Below are 25,409 nucleotides of genomic sequence, written 5' to 3' on the forward strand. Positions count from 1 at the left end.
CAGGCGGATCACCTGAGGTCAGGAATTCCAGACTAGCCTGGCCACGGTGAAACCCCACCTCTACTAAAAATATAAAATTAGCCAGGTGTGCTAATTTTATAGTAATCCCAGCTACTAAGGAGGCTGAGGCAGGAGAATTGCTTGAACCCAGGAGACAGAGGTTGTGGTGAGCCGAGATTGCACGGACTCCTGCCTGGGCGACAGAGAAGACTCAGTCTCAAAAAAAAAAAAAAAAAAAAAAAAAAAAAAGGTGGGGGAAGAGGAGTGTATTTCCATGTAAGCATTCCATTAACCCCGTAAGAATGTTTCCTCTAATTCTAAACTAAATGCTGTATCTAGATGAGTAACTAAGATTGTAAAAGCTCATCCACACTTACACTTGGGTTTTCCTTTCAGGCTCACTCATGAGCCTCCTCTCCTTGTACAGAGCCCTACCATGCACCAAGCAGCTAAGGGTTAGTAGCAATGAATAGGATAGACACAGCCCCTGAGCTCTTGGAATTCACAATTTAATTGGAAAGCTGGAGAAGAACATATACAAATAAAATAACTGCAAACTATGACAATTCTCTAAACTCTGAAGGAGGGGTCTCCATACAAGCGCCAGGGGCAGAGGCAGGAGATGAAGGGGGAGGGCTTGGATGAGGCAGGGTCTCCAAGGCCGGATAAGGGATTTCTAAACCTATCCTAATAGCCATGGGGAAGGTCCTTAAGGAGTTTTAGCAGAGTGGTACAACCTGATTTCCATTATTTTAGTTTTATTTGATTACTTTATTTTTTGAGACAGGATCTCGCTCTGTCACCCAGTTTGGAGTGCAGTTGCATGATCTTGGCTTGCTGCAACCTCCACCTCCCAGATTCAAGTGATCCTCTCACCTCAGCCTCCAGAGTAGCTGGAACTATGAGGAGCACACCAACACACTCGGCTAATATTTTTTTTTTTGAGACAGTGTGTTGCTCTGTCACCCAGGCTGGAGTGCAGTGGTGCGATCTCGGCTCACTGCAACCTCCGCCTCCTGGGTTCAAGTGATTCGCCTGCCTCAGCCTCCTGAGTAGCTGGGATTACAGGTGCATGCCACCACACCCGGCTAATTTTTGTATTTTTAGTAGAGATGGGGGTTTCACCCTGTTGGCCAGGCTGGTCTCGAACTCCTGACTTCAGGTGATCCACCCACCTCAACCTCCAAAAGTGATTACAGGTGTGAGCCACTGTACCCAGCCACCTGATTTCCATTTTTAAAAGGTCATTCTGGATGCTGAGCAAAGAGCCAAAACTGGCCAGAGTGGCAGGCAGCACAGCCGTTAGGAGTTAACGGAATCATGAACTCATCTCGCCTGAGAAGCCAGCAGCATCCAATCATCAGAGGAAAGCCAGGACTCAAAGTGCATGAATGACAGGACAAGGAAGCCTGCAAAAGTGTGGTGAGCCCAGCTACCCTGCTTACAGAAAGAGATGCCATCAGAGGAAAGCCAAATGGGAAGGATTCTCTACATACAAACCCTAAGTCAACCAATCCCAGAGAAGTTAAAATGACACTCCTCCCTTCCAAGCTTAACCCTGAGCATGGAGAAAAGCATGGAGCCCACCTCCTGCAGCTGTGATGGGAGAAGAGGGGGCTGCCCATCCAGCTGGCAGCAAGTCTCTCGTATCAGCTGAAAATAGCCCAAGAAACCGTAAGTTAAGCATTTGTGGTCTTTTGCAACCTTAGTAATAAAGGAACACTCTTTCTGTGGTTCAGGAGATGACAAAAAAGCCAGCCAGGTGTCCTGCTGGGTAAGGGTTTTCTGCTGGGCTCCTCAGACCTGAGATGTTCTCCTTCTGCTAACCACAGGGTGGTTTCCACCAGAGCCCACACTCATTCCTCTCACACCTTCTCAGGGAGAGGGGAGAGAGGGTGAAAGGTGATCCTCTGGCCTTCCTTCATCAAGGCCAAGCCTTTTCTTTCCAAGCACACCCCTTTGGATGGGCCAGATGCCAGAGGGCACTGATGTGGAGGAACTGAGGCAACCCATGCTGCAGGGCTCCCACAAGGAAGGCTGGGTGATGGAGACTATCCCACTCTGCTCGAGGCAGTACTCACCCCTGCACGAGGCCCCCACACCAGGACGGGCTGTAGACAAGCCGCTGCGGGGAGTCTATCTTCTTCAGGAGGTCGTAAGAGAAGCCCTGGATGATGGCCTGCATGTGTGAGGCACAGCGCTGCATGAACTCCACTATCTGCAAAACATCGCAGAGATGCCCAGTGCGGGCGCACGAGTTCTCAATGGAATGGAAGCTTGGGTATGAAGATAAGTGGTCCGAGGAGCTGAGAGCCCCCAACAGAAAAATCTCTCAAAAGGAAAGGGCCCAGGTGATTTTGTAGAGGTATGGAATGTTTTCAGGGAGAGGCTTTAGGGAAACAATTTCCTCCAACTCCCTCCTTCAACAGATGAGGAAACCAAGGCCAAGACGAGTAAAATTTGCTGGTCCAAGGCCCAACAGCTTTAATAAGCAGGAGCCCCAGAAAGGAGACTGCACACAGAGGGGCCTGGCACTGTACCTGCCCTTTGAGTTTTACGTTTATGTTATTTAGTCTTCATTAAAACACATCACACCAGCTGGGTGCAGTGGCTCATGCCTGTAATTCCAGCACTTTGGGAGGCCAAGGTGGGCGAATCACCTGAGTCAGGAGTTCGAGAACAGCCTGGCCAACATGGAGAAACCCCGTCTTTACTCAAAATACAAAAGTTAGCTGAGTGTGGTGGTGCATGCTTGTAATCTGAGCTACTCAGGAGGCTGAGGCAGGAGAATTGCTTGAACCCAGGAGGCGGAGGTTGCAGTGAGCTGAGCTCGCGCCACTGCACTCCAGCCTGGGCAAGACTCCTTCCCCCCCCCCAAAAAAAAAAAAAAAATTCCCACCTGCCAAGCAAAGTTACTTAATGTCAGTGGGCCTCAGTTTCCCCACCTGTACAATAAGGACAATAATAGTACTTACCTGAGAGGTTGTTGTGAAGATTGAGTTAATATATAAAAAACATTTAAAACAACATCTGAGTCATGGTAAGTGCTAGTTAAATGGGTCAGACAAAATTACAGTTGTTTGCCTTTCCCATCGAATACGATGAGTAGAAAGGTTCACTAGACCTGCCGGAAGTTTCGCAGCTGGCTAATTTGCTTCGATCCAAGCCTGAGACTCCAGTACCAATACTAAGGCCACTGTACACTCTGTGCTGACCACTGGGAGCCTGACTCTCAGCCCAGTACTCTTCTAGTGGGCATGGCTACAGAGTGGGACCCACCCTTACCTGGGTGCTACGCTCCTTTCCTGCTGTCAAAGCCCAAGTCTTCGGGTTTTGACCCCTCTCGTCGTGGAGTCGCAGGTCACCTCCTGCATCCAGCAGTTTGCTAAGGATCCACTGATTGCCCGAAAATGCTGCTGCATGGACAGGGGTGCTCCCATCAAAGCAGCGGCTGGGGAGGGAGATGAGTACAATTGATGTCCATGGCAATGCTCCTGCATTCCATGGAGCGGGGCTCAGCGTGCAACACAGGGCTCCCATTCTACAAGGCAACGTTGGTGACGAGGAATATAACAACATCATTTGTGAGGCCCCTGTCTGTGCCCACAGGAACTTTCTGTACACACACACACACACACACACACACACACAATCCCTTTTTTTCCCTCCTTCACTCAACCCTTCAAGGAAGTATCATTTCCCAATTTACAGATGAGGAAACAAAACGGCAAAGCTGAGGTTCATTCCCAGGCATAGATCTGGTTCCAAATCCAATTTTCTTTCCCCAGCACTCTGATATTGGCTGCCCAGAAACAATGTCTTCACACCTGCAGTGTCCTGGGATCAGGCTAGTCAAGCACAGCCTAACAAGGCGCCACCTCTCTCGTTTGAGAATGTCTCCCCACAGCCCCCCAAAAAAATCCTGTGGTAGAGCACAAAACCTTGGCATCAGCAATGCAGTCAAGGATCTACACCTCAGAAAAATTTCACCTCAGAAAAATTTCAACAAAGCCAGTAAACTGTCTGAGGCATGAAGGGACAGCCTTTAATGTGTCCAGGATATGGTGAGGATATGATGTATAGCCTTAGTTTCCTAACCTGGCTACACATCAGAATCACCAGGGAACTTTCTCTCTTTAACTGAAAAAGAAACACAAATAGGAGGAGGAGGAAGGGAAAAAAAAAGAAGAAGAAAGAAGGAGAAGAAGGAGGAGGAGGAGAAGAAGGAGAAGATGAAGAAGGAGAAGAAGAAGAGGAGGAGGGGGAGGGAAGGGGAGGGGGAGGAGGAGGAGGAGAAAGAAAAGGATGATGAAGAGAAGATAAGAAAAAAGTCATCCAACTCCAGACACCCAGTTCTCTTACCAAGATGCAATTACTATTACAAGTTTTTGTATCCTTCTGGAAATGTTCTATGTATATACAAGTATAAATAAGAATACACTATACAGGCCAGGTGTGGTGGCTCACGCCTGTAATCCCAGCACTTTGGGAGGCCGAGGCGGGCAGATCACGAGGTCAGGAGATCGAGGCCATCCTGGCTAACGCGGTGAAACCCTGTGTCTACTAAAAATACAAAAAAATTAGCCGGGCGTAGGTGGTGCATACCTGTAGTCCCAGCTACTCGGGAGGCTGAGGCTAAGAATGGCGTAATGGCATAAAACCCGGGAGGCAGAGCTTGCAGTGAGCCGAGATCATGCCACTGCACTCCAGCCTGGGAGACAGAGCGAGACTCTGAATACACTATACAAACTCTTCTGTATCTACATATTTTCTTTTTTCTTTCTTTCTTTTTTTTTTTTTTTTTTTGAGACGGAGTTTTGCTCTTGTCACCCAGGCTAGAGTGCAATGGCGTGATCTCGGCTCACTGCAACCTCCGCCTCCCAGGCTCAAGTGGTTCTTCTGCCTCAGCCTCCTGAGTAGCTGGGATTATAGGTGCCCGCCACCCATGCCCAGTTAATTTTTGTATTTTTAGTGGAGACAGGGTTTCACCATGTTGGCCAGGCTGGTCTCAAACTCCTGACCTCAGGTGATCTACCCACCTCAGCCTCCCAAAGTGCTGGGATTACAAGAGTGAGCCACCGCGCCCAGCCTTCATATTTTCATTTAAGAATCTATCTTGGAGAAATTTCCATATGAGAAACTACAAGCCATCGCTTCTTGGCCTTTTGGCTAAGATCAAGTGAGAAACTACAAGCCATCTCCATTCTTTTTAACAGCTACATAGTATGCCAATGAATGGGTGTATCATAATTTAGTTAATAATCCACTGGGATATCTGTCAAAAGCACAGATTCTCAGACTACACCTTACACTGACTGAAACAAAATCTGCAAGCACAGGACCCAGGAATGTGGTTTGGTTTGGTTTTGTTTTTCAAATTCCCCTGGTGATACTAATGAGGCTGGCCTGCACACAGGCATATAGGAACCACTGATCCCATTGGTTCTCACTGTAGGCTCTCTCCCACTGCTGGGCAGAGAAGCAGTCCAGCACACTGCATCGTGGGAACCACAATATCCTCCTTGCTGCAAAAACAGCTTTGTATAATGTCTTACCATCTTCTTTATTGTTTTTTGGGTTTTTTTTTTCTTTTTTTGAGACGAAGTCTCGCTCTTGTCCCCCAGGCTGCAGTACAATGGTGCAATCTCGGCTCACTGCAACCTCTGCCTCTAGTGTTCAAGAGATTCTCCTGCCTCAGCCTCCCGAGTAGCTGGAATTACAGGCACCTGCCATCATGCTCAGGTAACTTTTGTATTTTTAGTAGAGACGAAGTTTCATCATGTTGGCCAGGCTGGTCTCAAATTCCTGACCTCAGGTGATCTGCCCGCCTCAGCCCCCCAAAGTGCTGGGATTACAGGCATGAGCCACTGTGCCCAGCCTGTCTTACCATCTTCTAATCATTCCTCCCACAAACAGTAAGAAAGCTGGGTTAGGAGACAGATGATATTACTTCTCATTTCTCATGAATGCTAAGGAGGAAAGGAATAATGATTTATACCCAGCTAAGCTTACAAGAGAATCCAGGTCCACCTGGTAACAAAATGTGTACTATCATATTTATTTATTGTAAAGCCTAAAAACTGGAGTCTCTGCCTAGCCAACTCAGAAGTTTATTTTATTTGGTACACACAGTGTTCAAAAAAATTGAAATATTTGGCAATATTTAACATTTGGGAGCTTTCATTTATTTGTTTATTTATTTTGAGAGAGAGTCTCTGTCTGCCGCCCAGGCTGGAGTGCAGTGGCGCAATCTTGGCTCACTGCAACCTCCGCCTCCTGGGTTGAAGATATTCTCCTGCCTGAGTCTCCTGAGTAGCTTGGACTACAGGTGCCCACCACCATGGCTGGCTAATTTTTTTTTTATTTTTATTTTTAGTAGAGACAGGGTTTCACCATGTTGACAAGGATGGTCTCGATCTCCTGACCTCATGATCCACCCACCCTGGACTTCCAAAGTGCCGGGATTACAGGCGTGAGCCACTGTGCCCGGCAACATTTGGGAGATTTCAAATTAAAAACTGGGATTTCCGGCTCTTGGAAATTCGGAAGATCTGGCTTTCCTGGCTCCCTTTCCTGCCCCCCTTTCCTGCCCAACAGCAATAGATCCCTGACCCTCCTCAGAGAAAACCTAAACCCAGTTACTTGGTCCAGTAAGCATCTGATTTGTGACTTCAATAGGTCCAGTCCATCACAGCGTTTCCACTGAGCGTATAGGAATAAAGCCTCCTGGCTGGGTGCGGTGGCTCATGCCTGTAATCCTAGCACATCGGGAGGCCGAGGCGGGTGGATCATCTGAGGTCAGGAGTTCGAGACCAGCTTAGCCAACATGGTGAAACCCCGTCTCTACTAAAAATACAAACAAAAATTAGCCGGCCATAGTGGCGTGTGCTTGTAATCCCAGCTACCTGGAAGGCTGAGGCAGGAGAATTGCTGGAACCCTGTAGGCAGAGGCTGCAGTGAGCCAAGACCGTGCCACTGCACTCCAGCCTGGGCGACAGGGTGAGACTCCATCTCAAAAAAAAAAAAAAAAAAAGCCTCCTGGCTGGGTGTGGTGGCTCACACCTAAAATCCCAGCACTTTGAGAGGCTGAGGCAGATGGATCACCTGAGGTCAGGAATTCAAGACCAGCCTGGACAACATGGCAAAACTAAAAATACAAAAATTAGTCAGGTGTGGTGGCACACGCCTGTAGCCCCAGGTACTCGGGAGGGTGAGGCAGGAGAATCGCTTGAACCCAGGAAGCAGAGGTTGCAGTGAGCCAAGATCGCACCACTGCGCTCCACCTGGAAAACAGAGTGAGACTTCATCAAAAACAAAAAAAGGAATAAAGCCTCCTCCCAGAAATTCCCCTTCACCTTGATCAGATAAAAATTTTTTTAAAACTTTTTTTCCTGGTACCTCTATGCAGCCAATCATCAGATATTTTTTAAGTCACATGAAAATGTTCCCAACCAGAAAATACAAAGCCATAGGGGTTTGCCATCCTCTCTTGTTCTTGTCCCTTTCCACTTCCTTCCTGGCATTGCCTGGCATTACAAGTGTCCTTCCTGGACACTTGAAAAAGGGAACTTCTTTAAACTCTGAGATCTTCAGAAGCTGGGCTCCTTCCTGATCTCAGCTGTGTCATTAATACTATGTACCATATTATGGGCTAGTCTCAATTCCCTGATCTTGAAAATTAAAGGTTTGAATGGTTTGATCTTTAAAGAAATCAGCTTTAAGCCTGGACAAAGCAGTTGTAAATGCAGATGACTATAAAATGTTTCAATTTTTATCTGTATTTTTTTATACAGGCTTTTAAAAAATGGTTTATGTTTACTGAACAGAATTATACTGTCATACAGAATATGAAAGTGATGATGGTCATGACTATATCACTCAAGGCGATGTTTATACACCTTGTTTCAGTAACTAAAAGAAGTGGGAAATGGCCGGGCATGGTGGCTCATGCCTGTAATCTCAGCACTTTGGAAGGCGGAGGCTGGTGGATCACCTGAGGTCAGGAGTTTGAGATCAGCCTGGCCAACAAGGTGAAACCGCATCTCTACTAAAAATACAAAATTAGCCAGCTGTGGTGGTGGGCACCTGTAATCCCAGCTACTCGGGAGGATGAGGCAGGAGAATCGCTTGCACCTGGGAGGCGGAGGTTGCAGTGAGCCAAGATCATGCCACTGCACTCCAGCCTGGGTGACAGAGCAAGACTCTATCTCAAAAAAAAAAAAAAAAAAAAAGTGGGAAAAACTGAAGAAAAAAGAAAATGTTGCATTTTTGCTGAAGAACTGCAGACTGTCCCAATATGGCCTCCCTACAACATGGGTATATGCAAACATCAGGTGAGCCAGCCCCCATGCCACCTTTTTTTTTTTTTTTTTTTTTTGGGGTATAGACAGGGTCTCTGTTGCCCAGGCTAGTCTCAAACTCCTGGGCTCGAGCAATCCTCCCACCTCACCTCCCAAATTGCTGGGATTACAGGTGTGAGCTACTGCATCTGGCTGACCCCTTTCTCTCCGGGCTTTGAAATTAAACAATACGGTAGAGCCAGTAGAGCGTGTGTGAGTCTAGAAAAATTCTGGAAGGAAACACAACAAAATGTTCATTGTTTTAAGTTACCTCTGGTTACTTAATTCTCATACTGATTGGCTTTTTTCTTTCTGCTTTTCTAAGCTTCCAAGTTTTCTTCCCCTAAGCAATTTTATAACCAATCCCTCCACAACACACATACATAAAATACAAAAGCTGCTCGGCACGGTGGCTCACATCTGTAATCCCAGCACTTTGGGAGACTGAGGCGGGCGGACCATGAGGTCAAGAGTTTGAGACCAGCCTGACCAACATAGTGAAACCCTGCCTCTACTAAGAATACAAAAATTAGGCCGGGCGCAGTGGCTCATGCCTGTAATCCCAGCACTTTGGGAGGCTAAGGCGGGCGGATCATGAGGTCAGGAGATGGAGACCATCCTAGCTAACACAGTGAAACCCCGTCTCTACTGAAAATATAAAACATTAGCTGGGTGTGGTGGCACGCGCTTGTAGTCCCAGCTACTAGGGAGACTGAGGCAGGAGAATCACTTGAACCTCGGAGGCACAGATTGCAATGAGCCGAGATTGCGCCACTGCACTCCAGCCTGGGCAACAGAGTGAGACTCTGTCTCAAAAAAAAAAAAAAAAAAAAAGACTACAAAAATTAGCTGGGTGTGGTGGCACGTGCCTGTAATCCCAGCTACTTGGAAGGCTGAGGCAGAAGAATCACTTGAACACGGGAGGCGGAGGTTGCAGTGAGCCGTAGTAGCGCCACTGCACTCCAGCCTGGGTGACAGAGCAAGACTCCATCACAAGAAAAAAAAAAAAAAAAGTACAAAAGCTTCCAATATCAATAATTTAAGCAGGTACATTAAACAGAGCCTCCTTAAGTAAGATGGGAAAGACTTTTATGATTGTTCATATTCTAGCATTCCTGTGAAAATCAGCTTGAATCACTTAAGTGCCCAAAACCCCAGTTTCTGGTTCTGTTTAATGGGAACTGAAAAATATCCACCACCCACTCTCCCTTCTCTGTCAAGAAGGTGTCAAATAAGCTAATATTTGAGAAGGCCCTAGCAAAAGCCGAAGTGCTTCACAAAAAGAGATGTTCGGCCAAGTACAGTGGCTCACACCTGTAATCCCAGTACTGTGGGAGGCCAAGGTGGATGGAGGCCAGGAGTTCGAGACCAGCCTGGCCAACATGGCAACACCCTGTCTCTACTAAAAATACAAAAAATTAGCCAGGCCTGGTGGTGCCCACTTGTAATCCCAGCTACTAGGGAGGCTGAGGCAGGAGAATTGCTTGCAGCCGGGTGGCAGAGGCTGCAGTGAGCCAAGATCCTGCCACTGCACTCCAGCCTGGGCGACAGAGGCAGACCATGTGTCAGGAAAAAAAAAAAAAAAAAGTAGATGTTCACCTGTCACTGATTCACTGTGTTACTGTTTCATATTAAAATTTAGACCAACTATTGGCCGGGCACGGTGGCTCACGCCTGTAATCCCAGCACTTTGGGAGGCCAAGGCGGGCAGATCACGAGGTCAGGAGATTGAGACCATCCTGAGACCATCCTGGCTAGCATCATGAAACCCCGTCTCTACTAAAAATACAAAAAATTAGCCCGGCGTGGTGGCAGGTGCCTGTAGTCCCAGCTCCTCAGGAGGCTGAGGCAAGAGAATGGCGTGAACTCGGGAGGCGGAGCTTGCAGTGAGCCGAGATCGCACCACTGCACTCCAGCCTGGGCGACAGAGCTAGACTCCATCTGAAAAAAATAAATAAATAAATAAATAAAATTTAGACCAACTATTAAACTCCGATTCTTTTCGTGTTTCGTGTTTTTTTTTTTTTCCTTTTTTTTTTTTTTTTTTTTTTTTTGACGGAGTTTTGCTCTTCCCACCTCGGCCTCCCAAAGTGCTGGGATTACAGGCGTGAGCCACCATGCCCGGCCTAAACTCTGATTCTTTTAAACCACAGCTATAAGAGTCAGGCAAAATTCACCCTTTTTTTTTTTTATTTTGAGACTGAGTCTCGCTCTTGTTGCCCAGGCTGGGGTACAATGGCGCAATCTCGGCTCACTGCAACCTCCACCTCCCGGGTTCAAATGATTCTCCTGTCTCAGCCTCCCAAGTAGCTGGGATTACAGGCATGCGCCACCACGCCCGGCTAATTTTTTGTATTTTTAGTAGAGGCAGGGTTTCACCATGTTGGTCAGGCTAGTCTCTAACTCCTGACCTCGTGATCTGCCCGCCTTGGCCTCCCAAAGTGCTGGGATTATAGGTATGAGACACCGCACCCGGCCAAACGTTTTTCTAATTAGTTTCTAAACAAACTCATCTTAACAGCACAACCCCTATTTTCTAGACATCAATATTATTGTACTTACTGATTTGGATCTGATCCATAATCCACCAGAACATCAACGAATTTCCTAAGGCCCAATAACGCCGCAACAAAAAGTGCTGTTTGGCCCAAGGAGTTAACTGCATCAACATAAATTCCTGCAAAGGAAATATCAGAATCAATGCAAATATCAGAAAATTTCCTGAGAAGGAACTGGGTAGGGGGTGGGGGAATTAAATATTTTTATAGTGTACTTTCATATATTGCTGTGAGCTTTTTTAAAAAAAAAGTACAGAGAAGGTCTTCATTAGTAGCACATAGATATACTGGAAGGCAAACTCAGCGTTTATTCATCAAAAATATTTGCAGAAAGTTGCATTGAAGCATTTAGTTCACCACACTGGCATATTATAAAATGGATTAAAATGGTTCTCAATCATGGGAAAGGATGAGGGAGGGACTAAAGATACTCTGTGTGTTGGGAGGAAGGCTATAACATAAAAAGAGCTCACTGGAATACAAGTCCTCACCTAAAAGATCTTACTAAAGTGTAAAGACTAATTCGACAAGGGAAAACAAAACACACAAAACAGACCAATTTCCAGTACTATCAAACAATGAGTCTGTGAATAATTAAAAGGGACTGAAAAAAAAGGCCAAAGTAGTAACATGACCAGGAAAATAAATAAAAAAGGAAAACATGCCTTACCTACCAAGAAAAAAATTTAGTCCTCCAGAAGACCAAAAAACACCAAGAAATACAAAAATTGAAATCCCACAAGCCTGGAGGCGCAGTGGCTCACGCCTGTAATGCCAGCTCTTTGGGAAGCCGAGGCGGGTAGATCACTTGAGGCCAAGAGCTCGAGACCAACCTGGCCAACAAGGTGAAATCTCCTCGGGTAGATCACTTGAGGCCAAGAGCTCGAGACCAACCTGGCCAACAAGGCGAAATCTCCTCTCTACTAAATATACAAAAACTAGCGGGGCTGGCTGCGTACCTATAGTCCCAGCTACTTGAGAAACTGAAGCATGAGGATTGCTTAAGTGGCAGAGGCTGCAATGAGCCAAAATTGCGCCATTGCACTCCAGGACCACAGAAAAAAGCCCCAGCTCAAAAATAAAAATGCACATATCTCACATCTCTCAAAACACACAAAAAGCACTCTGCACAATCCTAAGTTAAAATATATGCATATATACACAACACATCTCTCAAAACACACATCTGGCATAACCTTATACTCAAAAAACAAAAACATGAGGAAACCAACCACTATTAACACCTGGAAAAAAAAAAAACCCAGAACTACTCAGACTGCATTCTCTAGAGAAGAACGGTCACCAACAGCAAACGGCAGTTAGAATAACGCAAGACCAAATACTACTATTACACCCATGAGAAAACACAAACATCTCCTTCTCGTGGCTTACCAGCGTTCTACACGTTCAGATATACTCCTCTGGTAACACACTATGCAAATAATGGCTGAAAATATAGTCTTAATGTCCATTTATGTGCCTTCCAGATGCGAAAGAAACTCACACATATTATGCTGATGGTGAGTATTTCGTGAGCATATTTTCCTCTCGAAAATATTACTATGTGTTTTTTCAAAAAACTATCTTTCCACTACCAAAGTTCGAAAAAGCATTTAAAATAAGCTAAAAATTTCGAAGATACTTTAGGCAATCACGGTAATTAACATATGGTAGCAAAACATGCAATCACTCAGAGCTCCTTTCTAACCCCGCCCCATTTTCCTCCACGCCTAAAGCTGACGACTATAAAGCGCGCCGGAGCGCCAAAAACCGTCAGGGAAACTGCCCGGTTTGGACCGATGATCCGAAGCAAGAAGGCCCTTCGAGAATAACCAAAGAGTGAAGGGAAAGCGATAATTCAAAGCCAAAGATTGTGATATTTGCATAGCGCGCCCTATTATATTTTATACTGTGATCAAAATTCCACACACTTAAATATTTTGGATTTCTTCCCCAAAAACCAGGGAGTTTTTATTCTACATGGCATTGCTGTGTTTATTTTTTTCTGGTTTTCGCACTGTTGCCCAGGGTGGCCTTGAACTCCTGGGCTCAAGCGATCTTCCCACCTCAGCCTTCCAAAATGCTGGGATTGCAGGCGTGAGCCATCACACCCGGCCATTGCTGTGTTTAAACAAGCAGGACAACATATTCCCCTGGTTTAAGCTTCAGTAGCTTCCCATTTGTTAAGGTACAGACAAAACTCTACATATAATTATGTGAGAAAATACTTTAAATGGTCCATTTTCAAGGCATAATAAATCTAAGTACTGGCAGCCAGCCTGCAAACGTAACCGCACAGCTCACCCACCTAGGTCACGATAAGCGAACAGAATGTAGAGGAGGGGTCAGCCCATAAAAGGGAAGAAAGTTTCTTTATTGGGAATCTAAAATTAAAGCAGGGAAGGGGAGAGGGTATATAACCTTATAAGGGGGATAATGAAACTTAGGCGACATCCGGAAAGATTGTAACCTCATAGTACTCGACCAATGAGGAACTGGGGGAGGGACTTGGATGCTAGGAGATAAATTATACCAGACACCCAATCTTGCCAGACCCCTATTAAAAGTCTCACTTTCACTGTTCTTCGTGCCTCTAAGCCCATTCTTTGGGTTTGGAAAGGTAAGTGTATTTCTCGCACTTAAAAGGCCCTGTATGGTCTGGCCCCTCTCTCGAGTCCATCTCTCAAGTCTCATTCTCCCTCACTCCAGCCACACTCTGGCCTTACAGTTCCTCATACTCGCCATGCTCCTTTCTGCCACAGGGCCTTTGGACAGGCTGTTCTCCCTGACAGGGATTCTCCTCTCAACCTCTAATCCCAACTTATCTTCATCATTCAGACATTGGTCCAAATGTCATTGTCTCAGGAAATATTTCCCTGACCTCCTTTAGCAGATCAAACACCTCTTCTATGTGATCATTTGATTAATGCCTGCCACCTGCATGAGACTTTAAGTTTCAGACTACATGAATGGCTTTGTGTACCCACAATATCCCAAGCACCTAATAATGAATAAATCCAAGTAAAGATGTCCAGTGAACAGAACTGCAGAAGATAAAGGACATTAACAATGGCCAATTGTAAGCCATAGGGGAAAATAAGTCAAACATACTACCCAAACAGCAGAGGGTTAAAGCTGGAACCCTGAGGCCCACTACCATCTTGAGGCAAGCTAGGGCTGGGGATGGTGGCTCACGGCTGTAATCCCAGCACTTTGGGAGGCCGGGCAGATCACTTGAGGTCAGGAGTTTGAGACCAGCCTGGCCAATGTGGACAAACCCCATCTCTACTATAAAAACACAAAAATTAGCCGGGGGCCGGGCGCAGTGGCTCACGCCTGTAATCCCAGCACTTTGAGAGGCCAAGGCAGGTGAATCACAAGGTCAGGAGATCGAGACCTGCCTGGCCAACATGGTGAAACATCGTCTCTACTAAAAAGTACAAAAATTAGCTGGGCATGGTGGCACACGCCTGTAGTCCCAGCTACTCAGGAGGCTGAGGCAGGAGAATCACTTGAACCCGGGAGGCAGAGGTTGCAGTGAGCCGAGATCACGCCACTGCACTCCAGCCTGGTGACAGAGCAAGACTCTGTCTCCGAAAAAAAAAAAAAGCAAATAAGGAAAGAAGCCAAAAAGTAGGCAGAGATTAGAGGAAAACCTGGAAGAAATGGGTCACAGTGACAAGGAAGGTTAAAAGTTTCAAAAAGAAGGATCAGTCAACAGTATCAAAGCCTGAGACATCTAGTAAGAAGAAATTGGGCTGGGTGTGGGGGCTCACGCCTGTAATCCCAGCACTTTGGGAAGCTGAGGTGGGTGGATCACTTGAGGCCAAGAGTTCAAGACCAGCTTGGCCAACATGGTGAAACCCTGTCTCTACTAAAAATACAAAAATTAGCCGGGCTTGGTGGCACATGCCTGTAATGCCAGCTACTCAGGAGGCCGAGGCAGGAGGTTTGCTTGAACCCGAGAGGTAGAGGTTGCAGTGAGCTGAGATTGTGCCACTGCACTCCAACTTGGGCAACAGAGTGAGACTCTGTCTCAAATTAAAAAACAAAGAAAGAAAAAGAAACAGTGTTCATGGTGAGAGCAGTACTAGAGGGGTTCACATGTCTTACTGCTCAGGACTTGCTGTGTTACAAATATTTGTGGTATGTCTATGTCCTCTACCAGACTGTCTCTCCTACACTAGAAGGTAGGAACTGCCCAATGTATCTCCCCTATCTTCAGTGCCTTGTTCACTTATCTGCCCAACACAAGCCAGCCTAAGAGTAGAGAAGAGCAGCAGAGAACAGTAAAAGGACAATTCTGCATGGATCTCTCAGAGTTACGCATGTCATGGGGGCAAGGCACTAACCTGTTCAGGGCACCTCTTTGAAGATATTTGTATAATGAAGTTTGGAAGGCAGATAGTATCTACATTCACAGCAAAGTGAATACATGCTTACCATCCAGTATAATAAAAATAATGTCTCCAGCCAGGCGTGGTGGCTCACGCCTGTAATCCCAGCACTTTGGGAGGCCGAGGCAGGCGGATTACCTGAGGTCAGGAGTTCAAGACCAGCCTGGCCAACATGGTAAAACTCCGCCTTTACTAAAACTACAAAAAGTAGCCAGGCGTGGTGGCGGGCGCCTGTAATACTAGCTACTCAGGAGGCTGAGGGAGGAGAACTGCTGGAACCCGGAAGGTGGAAGTTGCAGTGAGCTGAGATCTCAACATTGCACTCCAGCCCGGGTTGACAAAGCGAAACTCTGTCTCAAAAAAAAAAAAAGTTAAAAGGAAAAAATGCTGATATTCTGGCTACTGCTGTTGCTATGAGTAATAAACCGTCATTCATCTATGACCCCAAGAATCTCATCCATACACATGCAGCAGTCTAATTTATCAAATCTCAAACTATTTATAGTTATTGACAAGAAGAAATTACAGTCAAGGGAAGCAGGCTGACAAGAAATTATAGTTATTGACAAGAAGAAATTACAGTCAAGGGAAGCCCCTCCCAGGGCTCAGGAGGCAAAAAATTAAATCAACCAAGGCCTCCAAGGCCTTCTCTTTTTTTTTTTTTTTTTTTTTTGAGACAGAGTCTCACTCCGTAGCCCATGCTGGAGTACAGTGGCATGATCTTGGCCCACTGCATCCTCTGCCTCCCAGGTTCAAGTGATTCTCCGGCCTCAGCCTCCTGAGTAGCTGTGATTACAGGCACGCACAACCATGCCCAGCTAATTTTTGTATTGTTAATAGATACAGGGTTTCACCATGTTGGCCAGGCTGGTCTCAAACTCCTGACCTCAAGTGATCCACCTGCCTCGGCCTCCAAAAGTGCTGGGATTACAGGCGTGAGCCACTGTGCCCAGCCCACCAAGGGCTTCTTTTTTTTTTTTTTTTTTTTTTTTGAGACAGAGTCTATGTCACCTAGGCTGGAGTGCAGTGGTGCGATCTTGGCTCACCACAACCTCCAGCCTCACCATAACCTCCAGCGGGTTCAAGCGATTCTCCTGCCTCAGCCTCCCCAGTAGCTGGGATCACAGGCAGCTGCCACTACGCCTGGCTAATTTTTGTATTTTTAGTAGAGACAGGTTTCACCATGTTGCCCAGGCTGGTCTTGAACTCCCGACCTCAGGTGATCCACCCACCTCAGCCTCCCAAAGTGTTAGGATTACAGGCGTGAGCCACCGCGTCCCAAGGGCTTCTCTAAGGATCAGAAACCACTTACGGGAAGGCACAGAGCAACAAATCTTGAGGGGATACAGGTGGCAGGAAAGAAAAATAGGTGAAAACCTCTGTCCCTACAACTTAAGCAAACATGCCCTTTGGAGACTTCCTAATAAAAAATAACACTTATTCATTCAACAAATAATTATTTTAGGCCAGCATTGTACCCATGTTGTGGCTGCTACAAAGGTAACTAAAAACAGTCCCACAAGAAGTGACCAGAGGCAGCTATGACATGGTACAAAGACTGACCGAAAAGGTTAAAAGACCTGGATTCAAATGTTGACATCCTAATACCACCCTCATAAGCCCAGGGCCTCCAGATGGGTCAGTCACCTAACCTGTGGGCCTCCTAGGAGGTAATATCTGATATTAACAATAATGTGTGCCAGGCACTATTCTTTTAATTCACTTAATCCTCACAACTGTACAAGAAGAAGAAACTATTATTATCACTGTTTTGTAGATGAAGAAATGGAGAGAGATCAATTTGCCAGAGGTCACAAACCAGTCTGGTTCTAAAGTCCACGCACTATACCACTGTCTCTGTGATATTGTGAAATATGTATTTGGGGCCGGGGGTGGTGGCTCATGCCTGTCATCCCAGCACTTTGGGAGGCACCCAAGGTCAGGAGTTCGAGACCAGCCTGACCAATATGGTGAAACCCTGTCTCTACTAAAATTACACAAATTAGCGGGGCATGGTGGCATGTACCTGTAGTCCCAGCTACTTGGGAGGCTGAGGCAGGAGAATTTCTTGAACTCGGGAGGCAGAGGTTGCAGTGAGCTGAGATCGCGCCACTACACTCCAGCCTGGGCGACAGAGTGAGACTCTGTCTCAAAAAAAAAAAAAGAAAGATTTATTTGGGGCTGGGCATGGTGGCTCACGCCTGTAATCCCAGCACTTTGGGAGGCAGAAGCGGGTGAATCACTTGAGGTCAGCAGTTCGAGACCAGTCTGGCGAACACAGTGAAACCCCGTTTCTACTAAAAATACGAAAATTAGTTGGGCATGATGGTGGGCGCCTGTAATCCCAGCTACTTGGGAGGCTGAGCCACGAGAATTGCTTGAAGCCCAGGAGGCAGAGATTGCAGTGAGCGTGCCATTGCACTCCAGCCTGGGTGACAGAACGAGACTGTCTCAAAAACAAAAAACAAAAAAACAACAAAAAAACAAGAAATATATATTTGGTCTTCATGCCTGTTCCCTGACGTAGAGCTTCTAAAACTCTTTGAACCTCTGGAATGATAAGTATCTTTTGTATGCTGATGCTGACTGTAGCTAGTGGCTGGGGCCACCCAGAAAGCATCAGGATGACAGCTGGTCACTGGAAAGACCAAAGCATGATGAGAGGGTTGGGACTCTTAGCCCTGCTCCCCAACCTCTGGGGAGGGGAGAGGGGCTGAAGGTTAAATTGATCACCAATGGCTAGTGATTTAATCTACCATACCTACGTAATGAAGTTTCCATAAAAACCCAAAAGGACTGGGTTGGGAAGCTTCTGAATAGCTGAACATGGAGAGGTGGAGAGGTTCCTGGAGGATGGGCCAGGGAGGGCATGGAATCACCAAGCTTTTTCCCACATGCCTTGCCCTAGACATCTCTTCCATTCAGTTGCTCATCTGTATATTTTGTGATATCTTTACAATAAATGGGTAAACCTAAGTAAAGTGTTTCCCTGAGTTCTATGAGCCACTCTAGCAAATTAATCAAATCTGGGGAGTGGGTTGTGGGAACACCTGATGTACAGCCAATCATAAGAAGTATAGGTTTACAACCTACTGCCTTTTTTTTTTTTTTTTTTTTTTCCTTTTGAGATGGAGTCTTGCTCTGTCACCCAGGCTGGAGTGCAGTGGTGCGATCTCGGCTCACTGCAACCTCTGCCTCCCAGGTTCAAGCAATTCTCCTGCCTCAGCCTCCTGAGTGGCTGGGATTACAGGTGCCTACCACCACACCTGGCTAATTTTTGTATTTTTAGTAGAGATGGGGTTTCACTATGTTGGTCAGGCTGATCTCGAACTCCTGACCTCATGATCCACCTGCCTCAGCCTCCCAGAAGTGCTGGGATTACAGGTGTGAGCCACTGCGCCTGGCCTATAAAGATATATTACAAGGTATTTTATCAAAGCATTGTTTCTGATGATTAAAAACTGCAAAAATAGGCTGGACGTGGTATCTCATACTTATAATCCCAGCACTTTGGGAGGCCAACCCGGGACACTTGCTTGAGCCCAGTAGTTCAAGACCAATCTGCGCAACACAGTGAGACCTTGTCTCTACTACAATAAATTAAAAAAAAATTTTAATGCAGAAATAGCAAAATTTGCAATTGCAAAATCGTGGAACAAACCCAAATGCCCATCAATCAACAAGTGGATAAAGAAACTGTGGTGTATTTATACATTGGAATACTACTCACCCGTAAAAATGAATTAACAGCATTTGCAGCAACCTGGATGAGATTGGAGACTATAATTCTTTTTTTTCTGAGACGGAGTTTCGCTCTTGTTACCCAGGCTGGAGTGCAGTGGTGCAATCTCGGCTTACCACAACCTCCACCTCCCAGGTTCAAGCAGTTCTCCTGCCTCAACCTCCCGAGTGGCTGGGATTACAGGCATATGCCACGACGCCTGCCTAATTTTTTGTATTTTTAGTAGGGACAGGGTTTCTCCATGTTGGTCAGGCTGGTCTTGAACTCCTGACCTCAGGTGATCCTCCTGCCCCGGCCTCCCAAAGCACTGGGATTACAGGCATGAGCCACTGCGACCGGCCTGGAGACTATTATTCTTTTTTTTTTTTTTTTTTTGGGAGATGGAGTCTTGCTCTGTTGCCCAGGCTGGAGTGCAGTGGCGTGATCTCGGCTCACTGCAAGCTCCACCTCCCAGGTTCACGCCATTCTCCTGCCTCAGCCTCCTGAGTAGCTGGGACTACAGGCGCCTGCCACCACGCCTGGCTAATTTTTTTTTTATATTTAGTAGAGATGGGGTTTCACCGTGTTAGCCAGGATGGTCTTGATCTCCTGACCTCGTGATCCGCCCACCTCGGCCTCTCAAAGTGCTGGGATTACAGGCGTGAGCCACCGCACCCAGCAAGACTATTATTCTAATTGAAGTAACTCAGGAATGGAAAATCAAACATTGTATGTTTTCACTGATATGTGGGAGCTAAGCTATGAGGACGCAAAGGCATGACAATGATACAATGATCTTGCTTGGGGAGTTGAGGGGAAGGGTGGGAGGTGGGCAAGAGATAAAAGACTACAAATAAGGTGCCAGTGTATACTGGTTGGGTGATGGGTGTACCAAAATCTCACAAGTCACCACTAAAGAACTTACTCATGTTGGCCGGGCGCGGTGGCTCATGCCTGTAATTGCAGCACTTTGGGAGGCCAAGGCGGGAGGATCACCTGAGGTCAGGAGTTCAAGACTAGCCTGACCAACATAGAGAAACCCCGTCTCTACTAAAAATACAAAATTAGCCGGGCGTGGTGGCACATACCTGTAATCCCAGCTACTTGGGAGGCTGAGGCAGGAGAATCGCTTGAACCTGGGAGGCGGATGTTGCCGTGAGCCGAGATCGTGCCATTACACTCCAGCCTGGGCTCGAAACTCCGTCTCAAAACACACACACACACACACACACACACACATCTCTTTGGTGGATTCCACTATTAAGTAACCTCATACTAAGGGAGGACACCACCCCTCATACTGTCTTATGCCCAATTTCTGCCTCCAAAGAAAGAAAAAGTAAAAACTAAAAGGCAGAAATGAAATCCACAGGCAGACAGCCCAGCGCCAAGCCCTGGGTCTGGTTAAAGATCAACCCTCAACCTAACCGGTTATGTTATCTATAGATTCCAGACACTGTATGGAAAAGCATTGTGAAAATCTCTGTCCTGTTCTGTTCCGATCTGATTACCAGTGCATGCAGCCCCTAGTCACGTACCCCCTGCTTGCTCAATCGATCACGACCCTCTCATGCATACCCCCTTAGAGTTGTAAGCCCTTAAAAGGGATAGGAATTGCTCACTCAGGAAGCTCAGTTTTTTGAGACGTGAGTCTTGCCAAAACTCCCGGCCAAATAAAGCCCTTCCTTCTTTAACTCGGTGTCTGAGGGGTTTTGTCTGCGGCTTGTCCTGCTACAATACTACTTTTGTAGTAAAAACATGTTTAGTAGAAAAAACTTTAAGGAAGGGCCATCTATGGAAGAGTGGTGTAGGCACTTCCTGAGGAGAAAATGTTTCTTTTGGAGTTTTCTTAAGTATTATGAACCCAGATGGATAAATGAAAATGGGAGGAACCTCATAATTTCTTTTTTTTTTAAGGCACTGGGTTGCCCAGGTTGGGCGACAAATTTTTTGTTTGTTTGTTTGTTTGTTTTTGAGACGAAGTCTTGCTCTGTCGCCGCCCAGGCTGGAGTGCAGTGGTGCAAGCTCAGCTCACTGCAAGCTCTACCTCCTGGGTTCACGCCATTCTCCTGCCTCAGCCTCCCGAGTAGCTGGGACTACAGGTGCCTGCCACCACACCCGGCTAATTTTTTGTATTTTTAGTAGAGATAGGGTTTCACCGTGTTAGCCAGGATGGTCTCAATCTCCTGACCTTGTGATCCACCCACCTTGGCCTCCCAAAGTGCTGGGATTACAGGCGTGAGCCACCATGCCTGGCTGGGTGACAAAAAAATTTTTTAAATAGCCAGGTGTTGTGGCACATGTCTATAGTCCCAGCTACCCAGGAGACTAAGGCAAGAGGATCTCTTTTTTTTTTTTTTTTTTTTTTTTTTTGAGAGGGAATCTCACTCTGTTACCCAGGCTGGAGTGCAGTGGCCTGATCTTGGCTCCCCAGCCTCTCCAGTAGCTGGGATTCCAAGCATGTGCCACCATGCCCAGCTAATTTTTGTATTTTTAGTAGAGATGGTGTTTTGCCATGTTGGCCAGGTTGGTCTTGAACTGCTGACCTCAGGTGATCTGCCCTCCTTGGCCTCCCAAAGTGCTGAGACTACGGACATGAGCCACCACGCCCAGCCAAGAGGATCTCTTGAGCCCAGAAGGGCAAAGCTGCAGTAAGCCGAGAATGCAACCACTGTACTCCACCCTGGAAGACAGGAGACCCTGTCTGAAAAAAACAAAACAAAACAAAACAAAGGAAAATGAAAAAATAGGGCCAGGCACAGTGTCTGCTGGAGAACTGCCTCATATGTGGGGAAACAACCCCCACACATTTTGTGTCAGAAGTGTTGTATTGAGGCCAGCAATGGTGGCTAACGCCTGTAATCTCAACAGTTTGGAAGGTCGAGGTGGGCGGATCACTTGGGCCCAGGAGTTCAAGACCAGCCTGGCCAACATGGCAAAACCCCACCTCTACTAAAAATATAAAAATTACCCAGGCATGGTCGTGAGCGCTTATAATCCCAGCTACTTGGGAGGCTGAGGCAGGAAAATCTCTTGAACCCAGGAGGCGGAGGTTGCAGTGAGCTGAGATCACGCCACTGCACTCCAGCCTGGGCTACAGAGAGAGACCCTGTGTCAAAATACATATATACATACATACATGAAAGAAAGAAAGAAAGTGAGAAAAAAGAAAAAGAGAGCAGGTATGGTGGCTCATGCCTGTAATCCCAGCACTTTGGGAGGCCAAGGCTGGTGGATCACCTGAGGTCAGGATCACCTGAGGTCAGTTTAAGACCAGCCTGGACAAAATGGCAAAACCCCATCTCTGCTAAAAATACCAAAAATTAGCCAGGCTTCTGGCGTGCATCTGTAGTCCCAGCTACTTGGGAGGCTGAGGCAGGAGAATCACTTTTTTTTTTTTTTTTTTTTTTTGAGACGGAGTCTCGCTGTCGCCCAGGCTGGAGTGCTTTGGCACTATCTTTGCTCAATGCAACCTCTGCCTCCTGGGTTCAAGAAATTCTCCTGCCTGAGCCTCCCGAGTAGCTGGAATTATGGGTGTGTGCCACCATGCCCAGCTAATTTTTGTATTTTGGGTACAGATGGGGTTTCACCATGTTGTCCAGGCTGGTCTCAAACTCCTGAACTCAGGTGATCCACCTGCCTCGGCCTCCCAAAGTGCTGGGATTATAGGTATGAGCCACCACGCCCAGTCAAGAATCACTTTAACCCAGGAGGTGGAGGTTGCAGTGAGCTGAGATCGTGCCACTGCACTCCAGCCTGGGTGACAGACTGAGACTCCATTTCAAAAAAAAAGAAAAGAAAATGAAAATGAAAACCAGAACACCAAAAGGTTAATTTTAAATTGCATTTTACTAAAGAAACAAAAGAAATAAGTATGGTACTGAAGGGGAAAAACATCTTTAAGTGATTAAGAAAACTTTTTTTTTTCAGGGAGGGTCTCATTTCTGTTGCCCAGGCTGCAGAGCAGTGGTGCCATCAAGGCTCACTGCAGCCTTGAACTCCCAGGAGCTCAAGCCATCCTCCCACTGAAGCCTCTTCAGTAGCTGGGACTACAGGCAGTCGCCACCACACTGGCCTACTTTTACAATTTTTTTGTAGAGATAGGGTCTGGCTATATTGCCCAGGCTGGTCTCAAACTCCTGGCCTCAAGCGATCCTCCCACCTCCGCCTCCTAAAGTGATGGGATTACAGGTGTGAGTCACTGTACCTGGCAAGAAAATATTAAAAGCACATTTAAAACCACTTCTAACTGCTTTCCTAAGTTAACTCAGAATGTAGGCTCCAACTCCCATTGCTCAAAACGCAGAACACGCCAAATGCTTGAAAAATAGGTCAGATAGGTGTTGACATTAGGTGGAGAGCAACACTGCATAAATCCTATCCCCAACACCAAAACGCAGGCTGCTATTTGACAACCAAATCACCTTATTAAACACAAAATTGGCTGTGCGCGGTGCCTCACGCCTGTCATCCCAGCACTTTCGGAGGCTAAGGCGGGTGGAACACTTGAGATCAGGAATTCGTGACCACCCTGACCAACTTGGTGAAACCCTGACTCTACTAAAAGTACAGAAACTAACGGAGCTTGGTGGCGGCACCTGTAATCCCAGCTACTCGGGAAGCTGAGGCAGGAAAATCACTTGAACCTGGGAAGTGGTGATTGCAGTGAGGCGAGATGGGGCCAGTGCATTCCGGTCTGGACGACAAAGAAAGACTCCATCTCAAGAAAAGAAGAAGAAAAAAAAAGAAAAAAGAAAATAAGACGCGTAAAGCAATAATTAACATAAGCGCAGAAATACTAGAAATGAGAACTGCGTGAAGCAGCTTCCTCTTCCATTCAGCCGAAGAACAAGAGAAAGCACTCAGACTGCGTCCTTTCCCGCTTGCTCTCCCAGAGGAAGGGAAGAATCATCCATCAATGGCAAACAGCAGCTGCAGCAAAGCAACACCAACTTGCCGGTTTCAGGCTCAGGAGAGAACACTGCGTCTCCTCGCAGTTGCCGGTGCTCTACACGTCCAGAAAAGCTTCTCTAGTGGCAAGCTATAGAAATGATCCCTGAAAGTATAGTCTTAACCGTCTGTTGGCCGCCTCTGCTGGGTCTATTGCGGCCGTACACTTTTACCTGATGGCGAGTTATTATAGGTTTCCCCATTTCGGTTCCACTAGGGGGAAAAAAAACCCAGCTTCGCATACAATCATTTCGAATACTATCACTTAACAACGCATTTAACGTTTTAAGTGGAAATGTAATTTTAAAAAATTGTTTAATCATAAAAATCTAAACGGCCAGGTTTAAATAACAACACTGCCAGGCACGATGGCTCACATCTGTAATCCCAGCACTTTGGGAGGCCGAGGCGGGCGGATCACAAGGTCAGGAGATAGAGACCATCCTGGCTAATACGGTGAAACCTCGTCTCTACTAAAAATACAAAAAAATTAGAGGGCGCGGTGACGGGCGCCTGTAGTCCCAGCTACTTGGAAGGCTGAGGCAGGAGAATGGCGTGAACCCGGGAGGCGGAGCTTGCAGTGAGCCGACATCACGCCACTACACTCCAGCCTGGGCAACAGAGCGAGACTCCGTCTCAATAAATAAATAAATAAATAAATAAATAAATAAAATAAATATTGTGGCCGGGCGCGGTGGCTCACGCCTGTAATCCCAGCACTTTGGGAGGCCGAGGCGGGTGGATCACGAGGTCACGAGATCGAGACCAGCCTGACCAACATGGTGAAACCCCGTCTCTACTAAAAATAGAAAAATTAGCTGGGCACGGTGGCACGCGCCTGTAATCCCAGCTACTCGGGAGGCTGAGGCAGGAGACTTGCTTGAACCTGGGAAGCCGAGGTTGCAGTGAGCCGAGATTGCGCCACTGCACTCCAGCCTGGTGACAGAGCGAGACTCCGTCTCAAAAAAATAAAATAAAATAAAATAAAATAAAATAAAATAAAATAAAATAAAATAAAATAAAATAAAATAAATAAATAACACAATACTGAATGACGGCTAGTCACAACCCGCAGCTAGGCTCCACGGTTCTGGTAAAGGTGCCTGGTCCCAGACAGTTTAAGGAAAGGGTGGGCCTTTGACTCTGCTAGAATCAGGCTGGATCCGGTAATTGATTAATCTCAGCAGTTGCTCACAACTATCCTAAGGGTTTGACTTTCAAACGCTAGGGTCAGGTCACCATGACCGTGGCAGGAAAGGGAACAGAGTGACTGAGACCCAGCATTTAAGAAAAAGAACTCTGGTTCTTATGCCACATGTTTGCACTACCAGTTCACACTTCTTAAATTTTTAAGATAAAGATGTTTGGTGAATTTGACGTCATTTCTTCCCTGAACAAATATTTGAATGCTGGTATACATAATGGTAATAGCTACTGGCCAATC

The 25,409-nt window shown here is 46.5% G+C and overlaps 1 protein-coding gene, 1 non-coding gene and 1 pseudogene across 3 annotated transcripts in view; all 3 read right to left on the reverse strand.

Annotated features, from left to right (window-relative positions):
• Window positions 1–25,409, reverse strand: part of TEX14 (testis expressed 14, intercellular bridge forming factor) — a 141,637-nt gene that overhangs the window by 64,383 nt on the left and 51,845 nt on the right. For both annotated transcript variants that reach the window (XM_003817371.5, XM_034942579.3), the window contains exons 3-5: window positions 10,902–11,016; window positions 3,286–3,451; window positions 2,082–2,218 (exon numbers count right to left, since the gene is read on the reverse strand). In XM_003817371.5, coding sequence (XP_003817419.3) covers window positions 2,082–2,218; window positions 3,286–3,451; window positions 10,902–11,016 — 418 coding nt within the window. The remainder of the gene's footprint in view (window positions 1–2,081; window positions 2,219–3,285; window positions 3,452–10,901; window positions 11,017–25,409) is intronic.
• LOC112437704 (small nucleolar RNA U3) lies at window positions 12,164–12,360 on the reverse strand (annotated as a pseudogene).
• Window positions 23,873–24,087, reverse strand: LOC112437701 (small nucleolar RNA U3). Its single transcript, XR_003026252.1, has one exon. It is a non-coding gene; the product is annotated as a small nucleolar RNA U3 (small nucleolar RNA).

The sequence above is a fragment of the Pan paniscus genome, chromosome 19 (genome assembly GCF_029289425.2).
Source record: "Pan paniscus chromosome 19, NHGRI_mPanPan1-v2.0_pri, whole genome shotgun sequence".
Lineage (NCBI taxonomy): Eukaryota > Metazoa > Chordata > Mammalia > Primates > Hominidae > Pan > Pan paniscus.